We start from the raw sequence: 19,784 nt of genomic DNA, 5'->3' as shown, positions 1-19,784 counted from the left end.
TTTGTCAGCTCAGCAGTTGAGTTTAGGTATTTCACAAAACTTGTGTGCTGGAGATTCAGCTGAGAAAAAGTTCAGTCTTGCAGGAGTCTGGCAGAGGGGAGATGGTTTTGTCTGGGTCAAAAGGATTAAGGCTTAGGAGCTAGTAGATAAGACATCTTTTATTATACAATAAAGAATATTATGTGCTGTAAATTAAGGCAGTTATAAGTGCAACAAGCTTACGGAATCATCAAGAAGGCATATTTGATTATACAACATTTAAAATTATTCCTTTACACACAAGGAATGCGTGACACAAGGAATGTCAGTGTCTGCATAAAGCATGTTACATGTCCCTCAGTTTTTTTTAAAAAAGAAAACATAAAACCAGATAATCCTCTTCTATTGACCAACAATTGCCAGCAGCAAACGCCTGTAATCACCGCTGGTATCACTTGCTATCATCGTAGCCAGAGTCTTCTGATACATCTGTGTGAACATCTGTTTAATTTGCACGAGGTCAATCTATGCAAAGGACAACAAAAGCACAAAACGTGAACACGGTGCATGGCGTTAACTCCTAGGCAGCCCCCCCACACCTCCTCCCTCATGGACTGCAAGGCACATGCCGAGGGCGAGATGAGCAGTCGATGAACTCTGCACCTCTTACAAGCCAGCTGGGCCCTCGAAGGACAGAAAAGCAGCTCCCAAAGCAGAGTCCAGCAGCCGCTCCTTGCTTTGCTAGGACGGTGCTGTCCTAACAGCTGAGCCTGTGAAGTTGAGGTGCCTCTGCTAGGTGGACAGGCAGCAGCAGTTAGGAGGACACACAGTACTGCCATGTCGCCAGAGCTAACTCAGTTACTATTTTAAACCTGGCTTTGAAACAAAGATGTTCATCTGCATCTAAACCCCTTAAAAGCTTCATTGCCATAAAAGATCTCTACCACTATGGGAGGAGTAAGGGATAAATAAGATGGCTAGGGTAGAGAATGTTGCACTACATGTGAGCTCTACAGAGGAGAACGTTTCTTACCTCGCTGCGAGTGACGATAATTCTGATGAGGGTAGAATCATCTGTCCCAGCTCCTTTCATAGAGTAATAAAGTCTTTCTGCAAAAAAGGCTGGGCGATTTAAGGCACATTGCACTGCAATGAAGTATAGGTTTAGAATTAGTTCCAGTACTGTAGGCTGTGTAGCGGTACCTGTCAGGGTGGAGGCAGGGGCTTTGCTGTAGACAGTGAGGGGCAGGTGCTGAGGAAGACCTGGTTCCTGTGAGTACAGGAACTATTTATACCTATACTATTATTTATTTATTTATTATTTATTTATACTATTATTTATTTTCAAGCTGACCAAATAAGTTATTCCCTCACACGAAAACTTACGGCTATGAGCAGTTAGCATCTCTGGAAGTGCTTTCCAAAGCTGAAAAACTTAATAGGTATTTAAAAACAGTGAATCTCCTTGGATAGCTGGTTCTAGGGTGCAAAGTGTTTTACTTGCATTCCATTGCTAGAATCTCACTAAGACAAGTACAATGGTAAAATGTTCTCACTGTAGTAGGTACAGAATGGATATTGTTTCAGTTAACTGTTCACTCTGAGACGAGCTGTTATTCTTTTACGTGATTGTTAGACCTGATTTTTTCCCATAAAACTCTTGAAAAGAACGTAATCTGGGAAGTTTTGGCTTATCCGTTACAGCTACAGAAACGCTGTCACTTTGGTAAGCAGTGGTAGAACTGGTATCAGCAGATGTACCAGTAAATCATACTCATTCTCACTATCAGCAAATTGTGCTAAATCTGACTGGATTTACTGAACAAGTCAGCAGGAAAACATGAATTCAAGACAGGATTTCTGTTTTGCTGAAGTTTTCCTTAGCAAAAGCTGAGCTTTCTGTGGGTAGGTGGTGGTTGGGAAGAGGGGTGGAAACAGGACTGTGCCTGAAGTAGGTTCTGAGATCATGTGGTGGGGTGGCGCAGCCATCCCGCTGAGGACACACAACCAGAATCATGGCTCTGAAACACACAGCCACTAGCACTAACCCGTGACCCGTGTTGCTGTGTAGCTGCCTGCTGCCTTCCCAGAGAAGCTGCAAGTAATTTCTATGGAGTCTTTCCTTGTTTCAAACTGACTTCTTTCAATTAAGTGTAAAGTAAGTAATTTTAATAGTTGAAGTAACTTTTGTGCTAGCAGAATTGTGGATTGCGTGTTCATGTTCCATAGGGCCAGTGTTGAATGGATTCTTCTTCAGATATGTTTAGAATGTTTAATTTCTAAGGTATAAGGGAAGAACATGATATCACTTACCAATAGTCTTCAAACCACGTTCCACATTTCCAGAAAATTCTCGATCAATGCTGCTTAATAAATCACGATTAGCAATCTACAAATAAATAAGATTAGTATGAAATAAAATGCAGTAACAAGCAGAACCTCAATTTAAAATACACTGACCAAGCTTATTTTAAATCAGTGAAGAACTCCTACCCTGGAGTATGCCTCGACTGTGGCTTTCAGTTGGGGAAAACTTCTGCTTGCCAGAACCATATTAAAGCAAGACTCATCAGTCCCAAGTTTTCCTTCACCTGCTTGGTACAGACGCTGAGCATCTTCTTGAGCTTTCTGGTAATCCACAGTTTGATTCTCATCCCGATTACCCTAAAAGCAAAGACATCAGATGTCAGATGAAATTACAGAGAGAAGGCTGTGCTTTAGTTGCTTGCAGTGTAGACCCCAAGCATGTGTCTTCAAAGCTTGAAGCATAAAGAGTAATACCAGAGTGGAATACATCACATTGCTTAAACTATTCTTTGGTTTAATATTTCTTAGAAGCAACAAACACAAAAGTGGCCCCAAGCCCTAGCTGTAGGGCATGCTTTAAACTGTAGGTATACTGACTGATAATTTCACCCCTGCATACCATTTCCTAGTTCTAATTTAGAAAGTACTATACAATTCCGTTTTACTTAATAACGTAAGCTTTCTCTTGATTTGTTTGTTTCTAGGCTTCAAGTTGCACAAAATCTTCCCGAATGAACTAATGAATTATCTCACTGAATATGCACACCTGAAATCTCTCAGGTCTTCAATTTTATTTAACTTTGCTAATTTCAAGTAAGAATGTCTCCAGAAAGCACTTACTATAGTTCCAATATGTCAGTAGGGCTTATATGCCATTTTATGTGCTTTGGGGTTTTTTTTGCTGCCCGGTGCATGGAAGGATACTGCTCAGTACACTGGCTGTGTAGGCTGAATATGTGCTCTCAAAAATACTGTTCTATCTGTAGTGGTTAAATTAATACTCAAATGATGTGGTTGTCAATTATTGTAAAGTACTGGATTTATGAAAATAAAAATTAGCAGCATGAGCTTCTCAAGGTTTGCTTTCTTGTGGATTATGATTTTTAGTCCAAACACATAGTGCATAGCTAAACTCTCACGAAGGTAGAGGCAAACAAATCAGAGAAGTGTCACAGAAAAAGGCAGATTGATCAGAGAAATGTGGGGAGTTGCACTAGTCCGTATTTCTTTCTAAACATGGGTAACTGCAAGTTACTATTATGCAATGCAAAAAGAGCCCGATTCTATGGGACAAGTAAGCTCCCGTGTTCACCCAAGTTCAATAGCAGCACCTCCCTAGTTCTGGTGATGTGAAGGGAGGCCAGTGTAAGCAGAGAGGTAAGTTTTGCCCTGCAGTGCCTTGTAGATTGTTCAGCAGGGGTTCTCATGGTGTTCTACGTACCATATCCTATCAGATTCACACAAATTATTTTGTTCATGTATGCAAAAAAAAAAAGCATCTTGGTGTATCAGAAGTGTGGGCACCACATTACAGAACCATTGATTGCATCTGCACAATAAAGGGCTCACAAATAAATTCTATGAGATTCATATATGGTGCTAAATCAGATCGCACAATTCATCATAGTTTTGTAGCTAGGAGGGACCGAAATGTCACACCTTGTCATTAGGGAATAATTTAATGGCCTAGGGCTAATGTCTTAAAACCCTGGCTCTTCCTAAGCATACACAGGCATTTAACTTATGAAGCCACTACGACTGCATGCATCAAAGTCAGACTGTACACCGTTATCTTGCCAAAAAGAAAAAAAATTAAAGCTCACTTGGCACATTGATATAAGTAATCGTTCAAAGTGTCCTGAAGTGTCTGCTCTGATGTCTTGTTCGATGTCCCTTCCAAATTCTGATTTATAGCAATTCACTATTTCTCTTATTTCCTGGTTTGTCCTTGTGCAGAGGATCTCAATCAGCACCTTCTCCTGAGTGCCTGCTCCCTGTAGGCAGAGGAAAAGAGGGCATAACTACAAAGTGCTACCTGTTTAGTTTTTTGCAACTGTGAAATGAAGCAGTCATCTGTTATTTCAACTTAATACAGTCTACACTGTAAGAACAGTATCCTCACAGTGAAGGCACCAAGTGTTCTCTATACTTAAAACGGACTGAAGATTACTCAAACATTCAATTCTGCACCAGTTCAAAAACAATACCTCAAAACTTGGCTGAATGACATCAGCCAAGGTTAGCTGGAAAATGGTTTAGGAAGGAAATTCTTTGGCAGTGTTAATCTGCAACATACTGGAGGAAGGCAGAGCCTTGTGATAATAATTAAAGCCAAAGACACACACAGTTTTGGTCAGCTTACAGGTGCTTCTCTATTCTAAATGTGACCCATCCTCAACATGGAGCACCAGCACTTTACACAGATGTTTCTTTCTTCCCAGAACAAAAATTAACTGAGTTCTGTGTACAATGAGATCTTAATGGTTCTTGCCTCTATTCAGGCAAGGATTAGATGGGAGTGGATCTGCATGAGGCTTCCAAGTAATATCATCAGTTTTTCAAAATGGCTTCCAATAAAGCCAGATCCTCATTTAAACTCCACGTTGTTTAGAAGGTCTGCATTCATATGTGGGTTGAGTTACTCATTTCCAGTGTCAGCCACCAGCTGCAGCTCAAAACAAGAAAGAAATTCTATTAAAAGTTTAAATCAACTACCTCACCTAATCTTTAGTGTAGTCTTAATACCTGAACAGATACATCCACTATCTGACCTTAAAGTATTATTTTTGTCATTGGAAAAAAAAATGGGATAATCCAAAACCATCTTTCAGTAACAATGGTGTATTCCTAGTAAGAAGAGGTACGTACCTTCAATTTAAACAGGCTTTTTACAGTTTTCATGGCACTCTGGCCCCCTCTAGGTTCAAGCAAAGATTTTATGACCAGGTGGCAGAGAACAAAGTTTTGGCCTGCAGCGTCTCACCCTCTCCTAGGTGGAGAGCTGCTCTGAACCAGCTAATCCTGCAGAAATTGCCTGAAACTGGGGGACGCAGCAGAAAAGAATTCTATGCCCTCCAATCTCAAAATTTGTTTTCCACTACAGGATTTTTCAACAATGCAGCGATCAGGTATTCTCTTTTCTTAGATTAGAATTTAAAGACTGTTTAAAGCTATGTTGTTCCCAGGATAGCCATACCTTCATTGCATGACGTAAACTCCAGGCATCGTAGTAGGTGCTAGGCATGAAGAGTGCTAGAATCAATTCTTCCACATTTCCACTTAACTCTGACTTCAGATCTTTAATTAAATCCTGTTCAATAATAAATACAAAAAGGGCTTTGGAGAGCCATGTAGATTGCGTACTGAGAAAAGGTCAAACTAGAACTTCTGTGACTGCTTTCTATCTTTGTGCTGTTTTTCCTGTAAAGCTTTTATTTCTTATAAAGAAATTGCCTCTTTCCAAAACACTGACAGCTCAGCTCTTCTCCATTATTTCCTCACTAATTAGGACCCAGTCATGTCCTGAAGAAGTGCCACAACTAAAAAATTTCACTCTAAGTTGCAAAAGCAATAGAGTGGAGAAATTAAACAATCTCAGCCTTTTATTGACTAACCAATCCACAACCAGCTTCTCAGTTTGTTTCTTGTGAAGAAACAGATTTCAGTGCTGGTTTTTGTGCCTAAAAGCTCAGTAGTGTCAGACAAGAGTACAAGGACAGTTTAAGCTTGATTTCTATCTATTAAGCATTAAAAGAGCAAAGAAGTTTCTCCTTTGGTCAGGGACAGAGCCAGCCCCCAACCTTCCCCCACTCCTGCTGCTGCCAGGTTTCAGGACAGCACCATGTTAAATAACAGATCTCCCTCGATAAACAAGAAAATATAGTCAAAAGAAGTGGATTTGAAAAAAAGGCCAAACCACTCCCTAGGATGGAAGGGGAGTTTGGGAGTTAAAGCAGCAGCTGCAAGTTTTGAGTTGTTTACTGATTTGGAGAACTAGTGAGCATACCTTGCCGTACATAGTCTTGAAAGCTGCCTTGATTTTTTGCCTTTGATCATTGGAGCGGTTAGCAACAACATTGATGATGGCCTGCTCATCAGTTCCTTGAAAACAGAAGGGCAATTTCCTGTGAGAACTTGTAATAATCCCTCCTAAACTATGCATTTTCTAACCTCGCATTCAGGCATAGTTACGTAATAAGTGACTACCATTTAAATCTACCAGATTTTCCGTGTAACTTTGTCTATTACTGAAGGTGTGACTTTTGAAAAGCTTGGGCAGAAAATATGTATGGTTAAATAAAAATTTAAGAAAAGGACATAATGCCATTAAGAAGTTAGCCCAACAAAAATTTAAGCTTCTGTTGCTTACTTACCAAAGCCCTTCATAGCTTTGCGTAGAATTTCTGCATCCCTTCCAGCATCAAAGTTTGGAGCAGCTTGAATTGTGCCCTGGGTACCCTGAACCATTGCTGCAGGCTGAAAATAAGAGTCACGTGTAACTCGCTATCCTGCACAACAGAAATTCAAATTGAAATCACAACTTTGGAATCGGTACTTCAGGAGGAGTTGTCCACTAGTTCCCCATTTCCTCTCTAACACAGAATCAGGGTGACATTTAGTTGTGTTGACAGCTTTGGCGAAGTTAATGCTAAAGCAATGCATCTACCCAGGTGTATGGATGAAGCATCTATACCCAGACAGAGAGCTATGGTTTTGTTCAGGTTGTGCACTGAGTGTAGCTGGGAATGCTTGAGGCAGAACACACTGTAAATTGTTGGAAACCAGTTGTAAAAACATTAACTCTACAGAAGCCACATACAATCAATTACAGAAGAGGATACAGCACATACCAGACCAGGCATTGGTGATGGTGCTTGTCCACCAGGAAATCCCACTGAAAATAGATTGAAGAACAAGATAAAAGGAATTAGTTAGCATCTTATTATGTAAGTGCTATCTGATCCGGAAACAAAGCCATTTACAGACCTATCACTACACATAACCTGTTTCCTAAGTAATGATATCTATCATGATCAGTAACTGAACTTCCTACTCATGGGAATGATGTGAAGAAGCAGTCACAGGCGCATTCCGGTACATATACTAGCAAGGCACTTCCAAAAATTTACTGGTGATGCGAGAACTGGAAGGTTCACTCCTTATTATATAGCGCTGTCTTTGACAAAAGCCCAGACAATCCACACAAATGAAGAATGCATGTCTCGTGCTCTCTTAACATCACATTATACACTTTAAAATGTCTAGTACATAAATTATAAGAATTTATTGGTGCAAAAAGCTTTGAAGAAATCTTCTTTTGTGATCAAAAGCATTGTGAATACAAAAGCTACAACTACATTATTTTTTACTGCAATTTTATTTTATCCATAACACATATGTAAAATTGTTATAATTTTAACAGCAGCTTAGTTATTATTAGAATTAACAAAGCAATCATTAAGAAAAGGTTTCAGTGCTCTGAATTTCTTGCAAGCACAGCTGACACATTCCAGGACAAAAATTGTCTTGACAGTAACTGACCACTCAAAGCATTAAAAATGCTGTACCATTTTTAAGCAATTGTGTGCATTCTCCTTTCCACTTCCTGCACTACACCAGGGATCACCATGAACACACAGATCTGAAAAATGCATCCACTTCTTTGAGATAATGGAACAGCTAGATACTCATTGAATGCAGATGCTGGATTTCACAGTTCTCATCAGATCTTTGCAGTGTGAAAAACGATAAGCACCTGAACCACTACATCCTGACCATCTGTCAGTGACAGCCATCCCCACAGAGGACAGCAGCTACAAAGATGGTTCTCATCAGCCCTTCAGTGGCGGTCAAGAAAGGCAGGAGGGGATGTACAGCATATAAAACCCTCAACAACTAAAACTAACAAAGGTAAGGGCCTAATTTGTTACCTATTCTAGGATCCCTTGGTTTAACCTGGGATGCTTAAAGTTTCTTAGATATGACGTACCTGGAATTTGTGCCGGTCCACCTCCAACATAGTTTTGGGCAGGAGGCTGTGGATAGCCACCAAAGCCAGGGCCAGCAGGAGGCACACCAAACCCAGGGCCTGTAGGAGCTAGGAGAAGAAAAAAGACTTTAGGATGCTTAATGCTTTGTACTTTACTTCTGACAAAACATGAGCCAGGTTACTGAGCAGAACTATGCAAGAGACCGATTTCTCTGTGTCTGTGCTGTGACCCAGAGCTGTCAACGCCCTGCCACCAGCACGCAGGTATTTACTGCCTGATGACAATCTGCCTGGCTGCCTGCGCGTTGCTGCCTAAACTGATAGCTGAACAAAGCTCCTTCTCTTTTCTTACTTCCGCCATGCACAGGGAATGGTTACACCAGAAATCACTCCCAAGGGGTACTCTAACAAAGGATCTTACCTCCAGGATAAGATGGCATTCCTCCGGCCTGGGGAGCTCCAGTATAGCTGCCTGGGACAGGATATCCTGCTGCCCCTGGATACCCAGCACTTGGTGGTGCTGCAGGATAGGTCCCTCCTCCTGACGGAGGGTATCCTCCAGGAGCAGCAGGATAGGAGTACTGACCAGCTGGCGGATAGACGGACTCTTGCCCTGTTGGCTGAAACACAAAAATGGGATGTGTGTACACCTGCCAACAGCCCAGTAGAGTAAAAACTCTCAAGCTACTAAAATGTCCACGTGCATAATAACATGAATTATAGAATTAAGATTTGGCACTTGAAGTGACAGCCTGAATTCCTGAAGCATGGGTGGGGAGCCTCCTGGTTGAGTTTTCTGTTTGTCTCTCATGTTGACACAGGATCAGAGAGCGCTGCAGGGTGGAAGGCACCTCTGGACAGCCTCTGATCCCACCCACCTCCAAAATAATGCCAGCTTCCGAATTAGATGAGATTATACAAGTCTTTGGCAAGTTTTCAGTTTCTCCAAGAACAGTGAATCTACAGCCTCTCTAGGCCCCTGTTCTAGTGTTTGACTGCTGTCATGGTGAAAAAAGTTTTCCTCAAATTAAATTACAGCTACAGCCTGTGGTTGTTGCCAGCTGCCCTTTCACTGTGTACTTCTGACAAGAGTCTGCCTCTGATGTCTCTATCACTCCTTACATAGCAGACCGAACAGATCTCCATAGCTTTCTCTTCTCCAGATGAGCAGCCCTCCCTGGACTGGCTCCTGTTTGTCCATGTCTCTGTTGTACTGGGAGACCACAACTAGACCTGGTATTCTAGATGTGGGCTTATCAGCACTGAACACAGAGGAATAATTGTTTCCCTTGACTTGCTAGCTTTGCTCTGGCTAATGCCTGGTATGTCATTAGCCTTCCTCCCCAGGACACGCGCTGCTGAGCCACATTCCACTTGTGAGCCAACAAGATCCTTGCTTCTTTAATGGAAAGCTGCAATTTCTATCCCACGTAAATAAGAGGTGAGCTCAGCTAGGCTTGCTCTCTGTGAATCATTAGGAGCTCACCTCCTGTTTTTACAGGGCTTTTGAGAGCTTAGTGTCTTTAAAACTTCTGCCTCTCTTGCACAACCAATATTTTCAAATGTTGCAGAGTGAGAACTTACAAGAGGTGTTTTGCTTTTTTTTCATTTCCTTTGGAATGCAGGTTATAAAGCATGGACATGCAATAGCTAAATCTGGACCACTGAGTCAGACTGAACACCTATTAGAGGCTTTAAATAAAAAAGAACAAGTCAAACACCTAAATGCCTTTGTTTTGCTATGTGTACGGTTTACCGGTCTTAACAAAAAGGTTGCTATTAGCATTAACGCACATTAGAAATATTTACTAGAATGACCAGGACCACTAAGGGAGAAACTCTTAAGTTAAAAGTCATATACTTGATCTCAAAAATTAGGTATTTTGAATGAGCTTCATAATGAAGTATGATGTATGGACCCATTACTCACTTGCTGGGAATTGTCATTACTGCCTAGCTTCGGCAATACGGGTCACATTTTACTTACCGAACACACTCATTCTTGAGCCCAGAGAACAGAAATAAACTGCAAAGCAGTAAAGTGTAGCTCAAACGCTCTCCTCAGGTTGGGCTGGCAGTAGATTCCTTCCCCAGATTACTGGTCCCAGGCTATGTAATACTCTTCCCCAGCCAGACAGTCTAACCTTTCTCTGCCAGACTCAACAAAACGACTTTAGTGGAATTTAGATTCACAAATCCAAAATTAGGATCCTCAAAGGCCCTGCCCAGATTACTGTCACCAGATTACTGTCACTATTGAAGAAGAAAATAATTTCGCTTTTTTTTTTTTGGACTGATTATTACTTTGGGCATAATCAGTGAGATGGGGAAACCTGGAATCATTGGTATTGAATGTAAAGGGTCTTTTAAATTGGTCCACTGAATTTGGCCATTTGGATGCTAGCTAAGAAAAAAATATTTTCAGATGCAGTTAAAAATCAATCAGAGCAACAATCACAAGGGTTCAGCAGAAACTTGATGGAGGAAAAGAAATCCTGGAGTTAAGGAAATCTGTTTTCTAACATGCTTGTCTTTTAGTTTGACTGACTTTAGTGTTTCAGAGGGAGTAAGAATAAGTTGTAAAGCAAAATAATCAGAGAATTTATTACATGTATTTACATGCATGTATTTATATGTATTGCATGTTTTTAAAGCTTTTCAGTATCTTCAAGGGATCTAGGCTGAGCTCCATGCTTAAGTCTAGTTCTGTACTACACAAACCACAGACCATATAAAATTCCCACAATTACATCATCACTGCTACGCTAATAAAAGCACGGAGTTGCATCTAGTTTTAAAAAAGGATGCAGGCATATCCAAAAGTCTGCAGTATCAGCCACATCTGATACATTACAGCCTTCCATTAACTTCCACTGGAATTTTTAGTCCATTCAGTCGTGAGCTGAAGGCGGAACAAAGTCCTGTGGCTGAAGGATAGGGGTCAAAGTTAAGATACAGTGTCCTTTATCCTCAGAGAAATATTTACTTGGTGTTGTATGAAAGCTATGCTACTTGAGTAAAGAATTCCAAGCTCTCTTGAGGGTAATGGCCACTGAGGTCTGTTCAGCATCTCTGCATACCCTGGGATACAGGTACACAGCAGATTTCATAGAGACTGGTTCAGCGATTATCTCTGAACTACTGATAGTTGATAAAGATGATTTGCTGAGAAAGTGAGCTATATGTAAAAAATAAAACCAAACAAATAATCAAACTCAAGAACTCAAAAGACAAACTAAAACAAGACCAAACAATCAAAAACCTTTCAGGAACAAGAGACAACATTTTTTAAAAAATTACTTTAAACTACCACTCTAAAGTCCTCCTCAGGGATACAGAGATGAAAAGAAAGACCATAACCTCCAGAGAATATTGTATCTAAACTGATAGCTACTGCTTACACACAGAGAGAGCACAAGAAGGGGTATTCACAGACTATTAAGTACTTTATGAGTGCAACACATTCAAGACCCATACTTACCGGATAACCAGGGAATGCGGGGTAGCCGCCAGAAGGGGGATAACCTGGGTATGCCATTCTGGGAAAAAAAAACATATTTTCACTGTTAAGGCACTATATATGTGTTTGTAGTAATTATTTGCTTCCTAATTACTTATTAAATCACTTGTCTAGTAGGTTTAGAATTGTTCAGGAGTACTTGTCATCTATTAAACCCACAAAACCTTTCCCTTTTTCACACACGACCATAGCAAGCAGGATTCAGAAGGGAAGCATCTTCCCATTTGTAACTGATTACCACTCTCACTTAGGGTCAGATAGACACTGAAGCATGGTAAGAGGCCTGAACCTCCTGGAACAACTCTGAAATACAGGACACATTTCGAGGTACCAGCAGGAGGGGGATGAGCCCTTTGCCAGAAGAGAAGCAGAAGCATCAGGGTAGAGCAGGGCGCCCTCTCCTGCACTGCACAGAGCACCCATCTCCCATCACCCTGCACTCCTCTGACCACAGGGGCAGTCCCTGTGAGAAGAGCAGTGCCCTACCTATCCTGTGTAAAATGATAAATTGATAGAAACATGTATAATCCCCCAGCATTATTTCAGTTGTGTCGAAGATTTTTCTTTCCTGACAGTATCTATGTATTTTGGTCCCTCTTTTAATGGAGGGGCTTGGGGAATAAGAACAGCATGGGACAGACATCATCCCCCACATCGTCAACCAGTTGGGCGAGGAGTTTCAAGGCTATTAGCCAGATTATCAAAGATATAATGGCAGGAAAAAAATTGTGTTAATGCTAAACAGCCAGATTGCCTGATCAGGGCCGGCATGGCCTGTTTCTAAGACAGCACGCCTCTTAGCTGCCCAAATCATGGGAAATACAAAAAAAGGAATGCACTACAGGAAATGATTATTCACATTTTTAGGTATTCACTGGCCAAACCTAATGGATTTGAGAACAGAATTGTTACTGCATTAGACCATTGAGGCAATAGGTACAGGTGGTCATAGACTAAAACATACAAGCCTTGATGTGGAAAACATTAAAACTTTGCAAAATTAGTTCAAATAAGAGCAAAAAGCAACTTGAAGAGAAGCACAGCTATGCAGTCTCACACTGATAAACTTGGATCATCACTTCCTAATAAACAGAGGGGAGGAACATGAGGCATATTTGTAAATCTATGTTTTAATCATAAGAACTGCTAAGGGCTATTTCTTTTCCTAAGAAGATCTTAAACCAGTACCTGTACAGTAGTTATTACTGACAGCTGCTTGAATGGACTTCAAATTTGGCTTTGAACAGCACATTTCTTTTGGTATTTCTGACTTTAGCACTATTTGTAACTCCTTTCAGGATCAACGTGAGCAGCGACACTTCCTTATGATTTCAGTTTCGCTCTTTCTGCTTATAGGAAAACATTGTGTCAGCAAAACTGAATATTAAAAACCAACCAAACAAGAATTTATTCAGTTTTTCAGCTTTATGTGATTCAACTAAAGCTACACTATTAAGAAGACACAATTGTCATCTGTAAACCTTGTTGAGGTGCAGTGCATCACTTCTGCTGTACCACTTACTCTGTTTTTCATTATGCAAAATCAACAGCTGGTGATGGTGACTCAGCTGTTTCAACAGCTGAAAAAGTTTAATTTGAATAATAACTGGGACCCAACAATCTTTCAACTGTATTAAAGTATACAAAACTTTATAGACTTTTTGGTAAGATGCTCAATTTAGAATTATATGAAGTTCTCAGCTATATCCCTGACTTACTAGAAAACACATTCTGGCTAAAAGCCTTTTAAGGTATGAGTTTCCAAATTCTCATTTTCAAGCAAATGAGTCAGGTTATGTTGTATTTTTGATAGGCAAATTTACTGCCTGTGTAAACCTGTGATTTACGGTGCACTGGTAAATTGTTTAACACCTTCCTTACTTTTGTTGTATTGGTTCCTTTTCTAGGATACAATTTGTGACACAAATTCTTTTAGGCCAGGCACTGGGAATTGTGGCATTTCCTTTAATCAGCCCCTCTTAACAAGGCCTTGGTTCCTATCTTGTTCTTCTGAATTACCAAAAAAACCACCGAAATAAAAATGTTCTTTGCATAGTGGTCAACATCTGAATGTCCAGATAGAGATCCGTGACAAGTGGTGTCCCTCAAGGGTCCGTACTGGGACCAGGGTTGTTTAATATCTTCATCAGTGATACAGACAGTGAGATCGAGTGCACTCTCAGCAAGTCTGCAGATGACATCAAGCTGAGTGGGACAGTTGTCACACCAGAAGGATGGGATGTCATCCAGAGGGACCTGGACAGGCTGGAGAAGGGGGCCTGTGAGAACCTCATGAGCTTCAACAAGGCCAAGTGCAAGGTCCTACACCTGGGTCGGGGCAATTCCCGGTTTTGGTACACAATGGGAGATGATCTGATTGAGAGCAGCCCTGCAGAGAAGGACTAGGGGGTGTTCATTGATGAGAAGCTCGACATGAGCTGACAATGCACACTCGCAGCCCAGGCGGCCAACCGCGTCCTGGGCTGCATCAAAAGAAGCGTGGACAGCAAATCTGCCCCCCCTATTCCTCTCTTGTGAGACCTCATCTGGATTATTGTGTCCAGTTCTGGAATCCTCAATGTAAGAATACAGAACTGTTAGAACAGGGCCAGAGGAGGCTATAAAGATGATGAGAGGGCTGAAGCACCTCTGCTACAAGGACAGGCTGAGAGAGTTGGGGTTGTTCAGCCTGAAGAAGAGATGGCTCCCAGCAGATCTTATAGCGACCTTCTAGTACCTGAAGGGGCTGCAAGAAAGCTGGGAAGGGACTGTTCACAAAAACGTGTGGTGACAGGACAGGGGCAATGGGTATAAACTGCAGAAGGGTAGATTTAGACTAGATATGAGGAGGAATTTCTTCATGATGAGAGTGGTGAGACACTGGCACAAGTTGCCCAAGGAAGTTGTGGCTGTCCCATCCCTGGAGGTGTTCAAGGCCCGGTTGGATGGGGCTTGGGCAGCCTGGGCTGGTAGGATGTCTCTGCCCACGGCAGGGGGTTGGAACTGGATGGGCTTTGAGGTCCCTTCCCACCCAGACCATTCTGCGATTCTACGATTTGCTCGATCTAGCTGATTTTTTTTTTTTTTCGATCGGAAAGCGTTTCTCACAAAAGGAAAAGTTCAAAATAACGGAAGGGAGAAGTTCGGGCCGCTGCTCCGAGCACATCGTGCTCTTTGTGACTAGGGGGACACGGCGTGGAACTGGGATTTCGGACTCGCACGAGCCCCTCCACAGCCCGCAGTGGCGCGGCAGCGGCCTGCTCTGCCCCGCGCGCCGCCGGAGCGCGAGGTCCCCGGGTGGGCGCCACGCGGCGGGCGCTACCCACAGCCCCACTCTGCTGAGCCGCCGGGGACCGCGGCGCTGCCGGGCGGCGCCTCCGCGCCCGGACACCCGACACAGCCCCGGCCCCACCCGCCGCAGAGCAGCGCGCGGCGAACCCCTCTCCGAGGCGCTGTGAGAGGGGGGGAAGCGAGGGGCGCGCGGGTCCCGGCTGAGCGGTGGGGCGAGAGGGACGAGGCTGAGCCTCTCTCCGCCCCAGGGCGCGGTGTGAGGGGCGGGGAAGGGGACGCGAGGGGCGCGCTGCGTGGGGAGGCAGGAGGACACCAGGGTCTCGCGCACTGCGCGAGCATGGGAGACGAGCGCGAGCGTCCTGCGCGCTGCGTGAGGGGGCGCCGCGAGGGTCGGATCGGTGCATAAGGAGCAGTCCCCTCCCCTGAGGCGCTGTGCGAGGGCACGGGGGCCGAGGGGCTCGCGCGTCTCGCGTCAGGGGTTGTTGCGCGGGGAGGGGGCGGTGCATGAAGTGGGGCCGCGAGGGGCGGGGCGTGAGGGGCAGCCCCCTCCCCTGAGGCGCTGCGCGAGGGGCAGGGGGTGCGCGCGCTGCGTGGGCGCCATGTGGGTTGGGGGCGTGAGGGGCAGATCGGTGCGTGAGGCGGAGCCCCCCTCCCCCGGGGCGGTGTGCGAGGCGGGGGCGCCGTGTGAGGAGGAGCCCCCTCCCCCGGGGCGCTGTGTGGGAGGCAGGAGGGGCGCGAGGCGCTCCTCGGTGCTCACCTGAGTAGGGGGAACCCAGAGCAGCTCCGGCCTCTCCCGCAGCCTCACCGCAAAATGGAGGTTGTGCGGCCGGGCGGCCCCGCCCCGCGCGGGTCTCCGAACGCCCAGAGGCGGGTCGGGCCGCGGGACCTCGGGGCGGGGGTGGGGCGCAGCGCCTGGAGCGGGGCCTGAACCCGGCCTATAGCACAGGTGTGCCGGGGAGCAGCCACGGGCAGAGCGTGGAGAGCCCGGTCAGCAGCCAGGGGCGTGAAGGTAAGGTTGGTCCGAGTCCGAGCGCTGCAGCCTTTCTCTAGAAACCGAAATTAGTCATTTGTACGCAGTTGTGGGAAGCGCAACTAGTGTTTTATTTCTGCTTGTTGTAATGTTTATTCATATTATATTTAAAACAGACAGTACATACACAGGGTTCTTCCTTTGCCTGATAATTATGCCCAGTAAGGTACAGCGTAGGAAGGAACTACCCATCATATTATGCACTGATTACTTGAGGTTATTCAAATAACTTCCTATCTTTTTATGATAAAGTGTTAGCAGTTCAAAGGATGCTAAAACGAAAAACAATTCTTTCCTGTAACCAGGTGCAGCCCTTGAGCTCTAGATGAAATAACAGCCACCACTCTGTTTGTAAAACAGCACTCAGTGTTTTTCTTTTCCAGTGAGAGCAGAAAATAGGTGGGTAATGATTTACAGTGCTTTCCTAGCTCAAATCAAAAGCACCTGAAACCACATGAAGATCCTAAGAAAAATACCTTTCTTCAGCATAATTGGCTTGTTCTTCCTTCTTGGCCCAGAATGTATCAGGAGCAGCTTTAAGAATTTAATCCCCACTGGTCTTCAGCTGACACTCCCAGTGTTTGTCTACTCTATTTGAGCTCCATTAAGCACGTTTCCTTCAGCATAGGTGTATATTTGAATCCTTGTTTCCATGAGAACCCAGTACATCAACAAAATGCTGAATTCTTTATCCCTTCCATTTAGTGGACCATTTGGATGTGAGATATGCAGGAACGGAACAATCTCTTTTCACAAAGAAGCGGAAGAAGAACAAGATAAAACATTTAAATAGCATATGTCTGAAGAATCTATGTTAAATGTGTTGTGTGTTTATACATTAACAAGAATATCTGGGATGACTTTTAGAGCCACAATGGAACCATTGTGTTCATCTAATTTCACTCCCTATATTTAATGAAATCTCTTGGCTTGTTACTATAGCTAGAGCCAGCGTATTTGGGAAAGCTTCTGAAGCCCTATGTAGAGAGTCAAGGCAGCTTCTCCCTTGTAGAAAATTAATTTTGGTGAAGTTGGGAGGCAAATTCTTGCTCCTCTCTCTTGTAATATCCTTGCATCTTCTGCTAAGACATGATACTGGACAGAATTCTGGTCTGGAGGGACTTGGCTCTCAACTGCATAGTCGTGCAGAGTGCTATCAATAGAGCTGAAATAAAAGGTTTTTTTCAGAGTAACTTCTTGTTGGTGACGCTGGTCACTTAAGCATTGCTGCTTCTCTCTGCTATGTATCCTGGCTGGAGGACTGTTTCCCTCTTAAATAACAGAAAGCATTACTTTTGATATTCTATTTCAGCCAACAGAGTTAAATTATAAAATGAAGTACTTTCTTAGAGTTTGTAGTAAGCAGCAAGGTCTGGTCAGCTTTGAACCACAGGTCAAAGGTATAACAAACCAACAGGATACTGCAGTGATCCAAGTCTAAGTCATGTACCAAAAATACTTTTCCTGTTACGCTACCTTGCAACTGCAGTAATTAAAGTGCATGCAGTCAAAGCTAGCTTTCGAGTTAACATTCTCTGAGAAAAGGGCGCAGAGCAAGCTCAGTTCACTGCAGGAAGAGGGATGTGTTTGGTTAGCTCTCCAGTGACAGTCACTACCTAGTGAGTCATGTTGGGGCTCCACCCACTGCAGTCCAAACAAAGGTTTCACACAAACCAGCGGTTTTAGTTCTTTTATGGGGAACCACCCTGAAAACAGAAGCTTCACCTTTCCTCAAAGCACAGAAAGAGAACAGCAGGTTGTTCAGCTTAGACTACTTGAAAGAGCAGTGTGTCCAGTGTTTTTTACCATCAACTTTTTAATCCTTAGGATTAAACCCATGCATTTCAGATTAGTTACTAATAGATGGCATATGTCCACAGGTTCACAAAATTGCACACCAAAACACTACTTCCTCTTTGCAGCACACTTAAGTATTCTGCCAAGAAGCTTAAATGACTCAGCTAACAAGGCAAACTCGATGACCTTCATCCCAGTATATGGAAACAATCAGCAAATGAAATGGTAATGCACGCAGCAAGGATTCTGTTTTTTAAAGTATCAAATTGCAAATAGCAAAATAAAAAGTTTGTTATTCTCAATATAGAACAATTAGTCTTATCTCCACTTTTAAAGGTGTACAAACATGGTTTGACAAAGATCAGTCACTGGACATACTGAGTCAGTTTGACACAATGTATGTTCTAAGTGAGGAACTTAGTATGGACTATTTGGACATTTATGAAGGCTTGACAAGAACCCATAATTAGTTAAACTACAGAAGATGGGAATTAGCATGAGCAAAGATAAAGAACTTCTGAGGAAGAACTGTATCGAAAAGGGAAGTTACAGAATTCTGTTAGGTTGGTCTGGGAACAATTCCATGTTTTTTGTAACTGAATAGGACACAGAAGTTAGGAATAAGCTAATGATACCTGCTGACAAAACTGAGGTGTCACCAATACTAAGAATAATCCAAATCAGGAGAAATATGTGGTTATAGAATTTTTTTTTTAATTAAAAAGTGTCATAATGCCAGGCCATGCATTTAAATTAATAACTTTATTGGCAAACTGGAGCTCAACTGCAAATTACAGCAGGCATAAGAGACTGGGGTGGGTCACACTACCTAACAGACACCAAGAGGCAAACAAGTAATTTATAACAGGGAAGTACTAATGTATTCTCATATTCATTGATCTGTTCTATGCAGTATCGGTCCCAAGTACCGATAGCAGTCATAGGAAACCTGCCTGTTGCAGACTGCCTATCCACAAACCTCTCCAGAATAATCCTCTAAATGTCATGTGTGAGCCTTGCAGCACAACAGCATCAGACACTAATTACCATCAGGTATGTGCAATTTCCATTGTGGTGTGCTACCTTCTTTCTGCTGCTGAGACTGATCAGTTAGGAAATACTGGAGCATTACCAGCACCCCCTTGCAATTTAAATAAGGCATTTCTGTTGAAAGATACTTCATTCTGCAAGTATTGATTTTGATAATTAAGAGAGAGTACTTGTGCTTATGAGTTTCATGTGCACTTGCTCAAAAGATGCGAACAAGCACAGTCTGACTACGCTAGGACGCTAGGAAGATGTCAGAATAAAGTGTAATGTCAGCATGCTAATGAAACTGCAGGTTGTCAGAGGTCACCATGCTCACTGAAAAATCACAAGATTTCGTTGCCTCATTGTACTGCCTGGAAATGCTTTGCTGAAATTCCTTTCTTGAGGCTGACTGAGATTACATGTCTGAGAATGGTCTGAGGCAGAAAGATGAAATGATTTTATGCATTCTTCCTTCTATGTACATAGTATACCCAAAGGGAACAAGAATAAATTGTAACAGTAAACTCTGTTCTGAATATTGCTATGTATATTGAGAAAAAGGTTTCAGGAAGGTCATGCTGAGGTAAAAACCCAGATCAAGTCAACTAAGCCAGGATACAAAAAAAAAAAAAATCTCATTATTTGAGCAATTAAGTACTAGGAGCTGGTAACAGAGCCATTAAAGCCTAATACTTACCAGGAGAACATGCACAGTGCCAGAAATAAACATGTAATAATGTCCACTAAAGTTACATTCACTCAGAAAAGGCATATAAAAGTGTTGACTAGGTGGATAGAAAACTGTTGTATTAGTGACAGCACTAACATGACTAAATATA

General features: G+C 42.9%; 2 protein-coding genes across 7 annotated transcripts in view; one reads left to right on the top strand and one right to left on the bottom strand.

The window, feature by feature from the left end:
- PPP3CB (protein phosphatase 3 catalytic subunit beta) overlaps window positions 1–3,993 on the top strand; it is a 45,829-nt gene extending 41,836 nt beyond the window's left edge. The window contains exon 17 of the transcript XR_008450617.1: window positions 2,991–3,993. The gene's annotated coding sequence lies outside the window, so the exon portion shown is untranslated. The remainder of the gene's footprint in view (window positions 1–2,990) is intronic.
- ANXA7 (annexin A7) lies at window positions 144–15,928 on the bottom strand. 6 transcript variants are annotated; one of them, XM_054070857.1, is made up of 14 exons: window positions 15,844–15,928; window positions 11,757–11,814; window positions 8,860–8,895; window positions 8,697–8,768; window positions 8,276–8,383; window positions 7,137–7,180; window positions 6,660–6,762; window positions 6,293–6,387; window positions 5,483–5,596; window positions 4,110–4,280; window positions 2,473–2,643; window positions 2,293–2,368; window positions 1,013–1,125; window positions 144–504 (listed from the first exon to the last, which is right to left on the bottom strand). In XM_054070857.1, exons 4-14 carry the CDS (start codon window positions 8,713–8,715, stop codon window positions 382–384), a joined length of 1,137 nt encoding a protein of 378 aa, XP_053926832.1. In that variant the 5' UTR covers window positions 8,716–8,768; window positions 8,860–8,895; window positions 11,757–11,814; window positions 15,844–15,928; the 3' UTR covers window positions 144–381. The 6 variants fall into 6 exon arrangements, with proteins under 6 accessions (XP_053926832.1, XP_053926828.1, XP_053926829.1 ...); XM_054070853.1 differs by having other exon boundaries at window positions 8,697–8,762; window positions 8,862–8,895; window positions 15,844–15,925; XM_054070854.1 differs by lacking the exon at window positions 15,844–15,928 and adding an exon at window positions 12,984–13,066 and having other exon boundaries at window positions 8,697–8,762; window positions 8,862–8,895.
- Between the last annotated feature and the right edge of the window lie 3,856 nt (window positions 15,929–19,784).

This window comes from Cuculus canorus, chromosome 7 (assembly GCF_017976375.1).
Source record: "Cuculus canorus isolate bCucCan1 chromosome 7, bCucCan1.pri, whole genome shotgun sequence".
Classification (NCBI taxonomy): Eukaryota; Metazoa; Chordata; class Aves; order Cuculiformes; family Cuculidae; genus Cuculus; species Cuculus canorus.
This window is presented reverse-complemented; position numbering and strand designations above follow the sequence as displayed.

Coding starts and splice junctions, on each gene's coding strand:
- ANXA7 (XM_054070851.1), bottom strand. CDS start 11,813: ATGGCATACCCAGGTTATCCCCCTTCTGGCGGCTACCCCGCATTCCCT. Junction 5,597..6,292: donor TCAAGACTATGTACGGCAAG/GTATGCTCACTA, acceptor ATTATTGAACAG/GATTTAATTAAAGATCTGAA. Junction 2,369..2,472: donor CAGTCGAGGCATACTCCAGG/GTAGGAGTTCTT, acceptor ATTTATTTGTAG/ATTGCTAATCGTGATTTATT.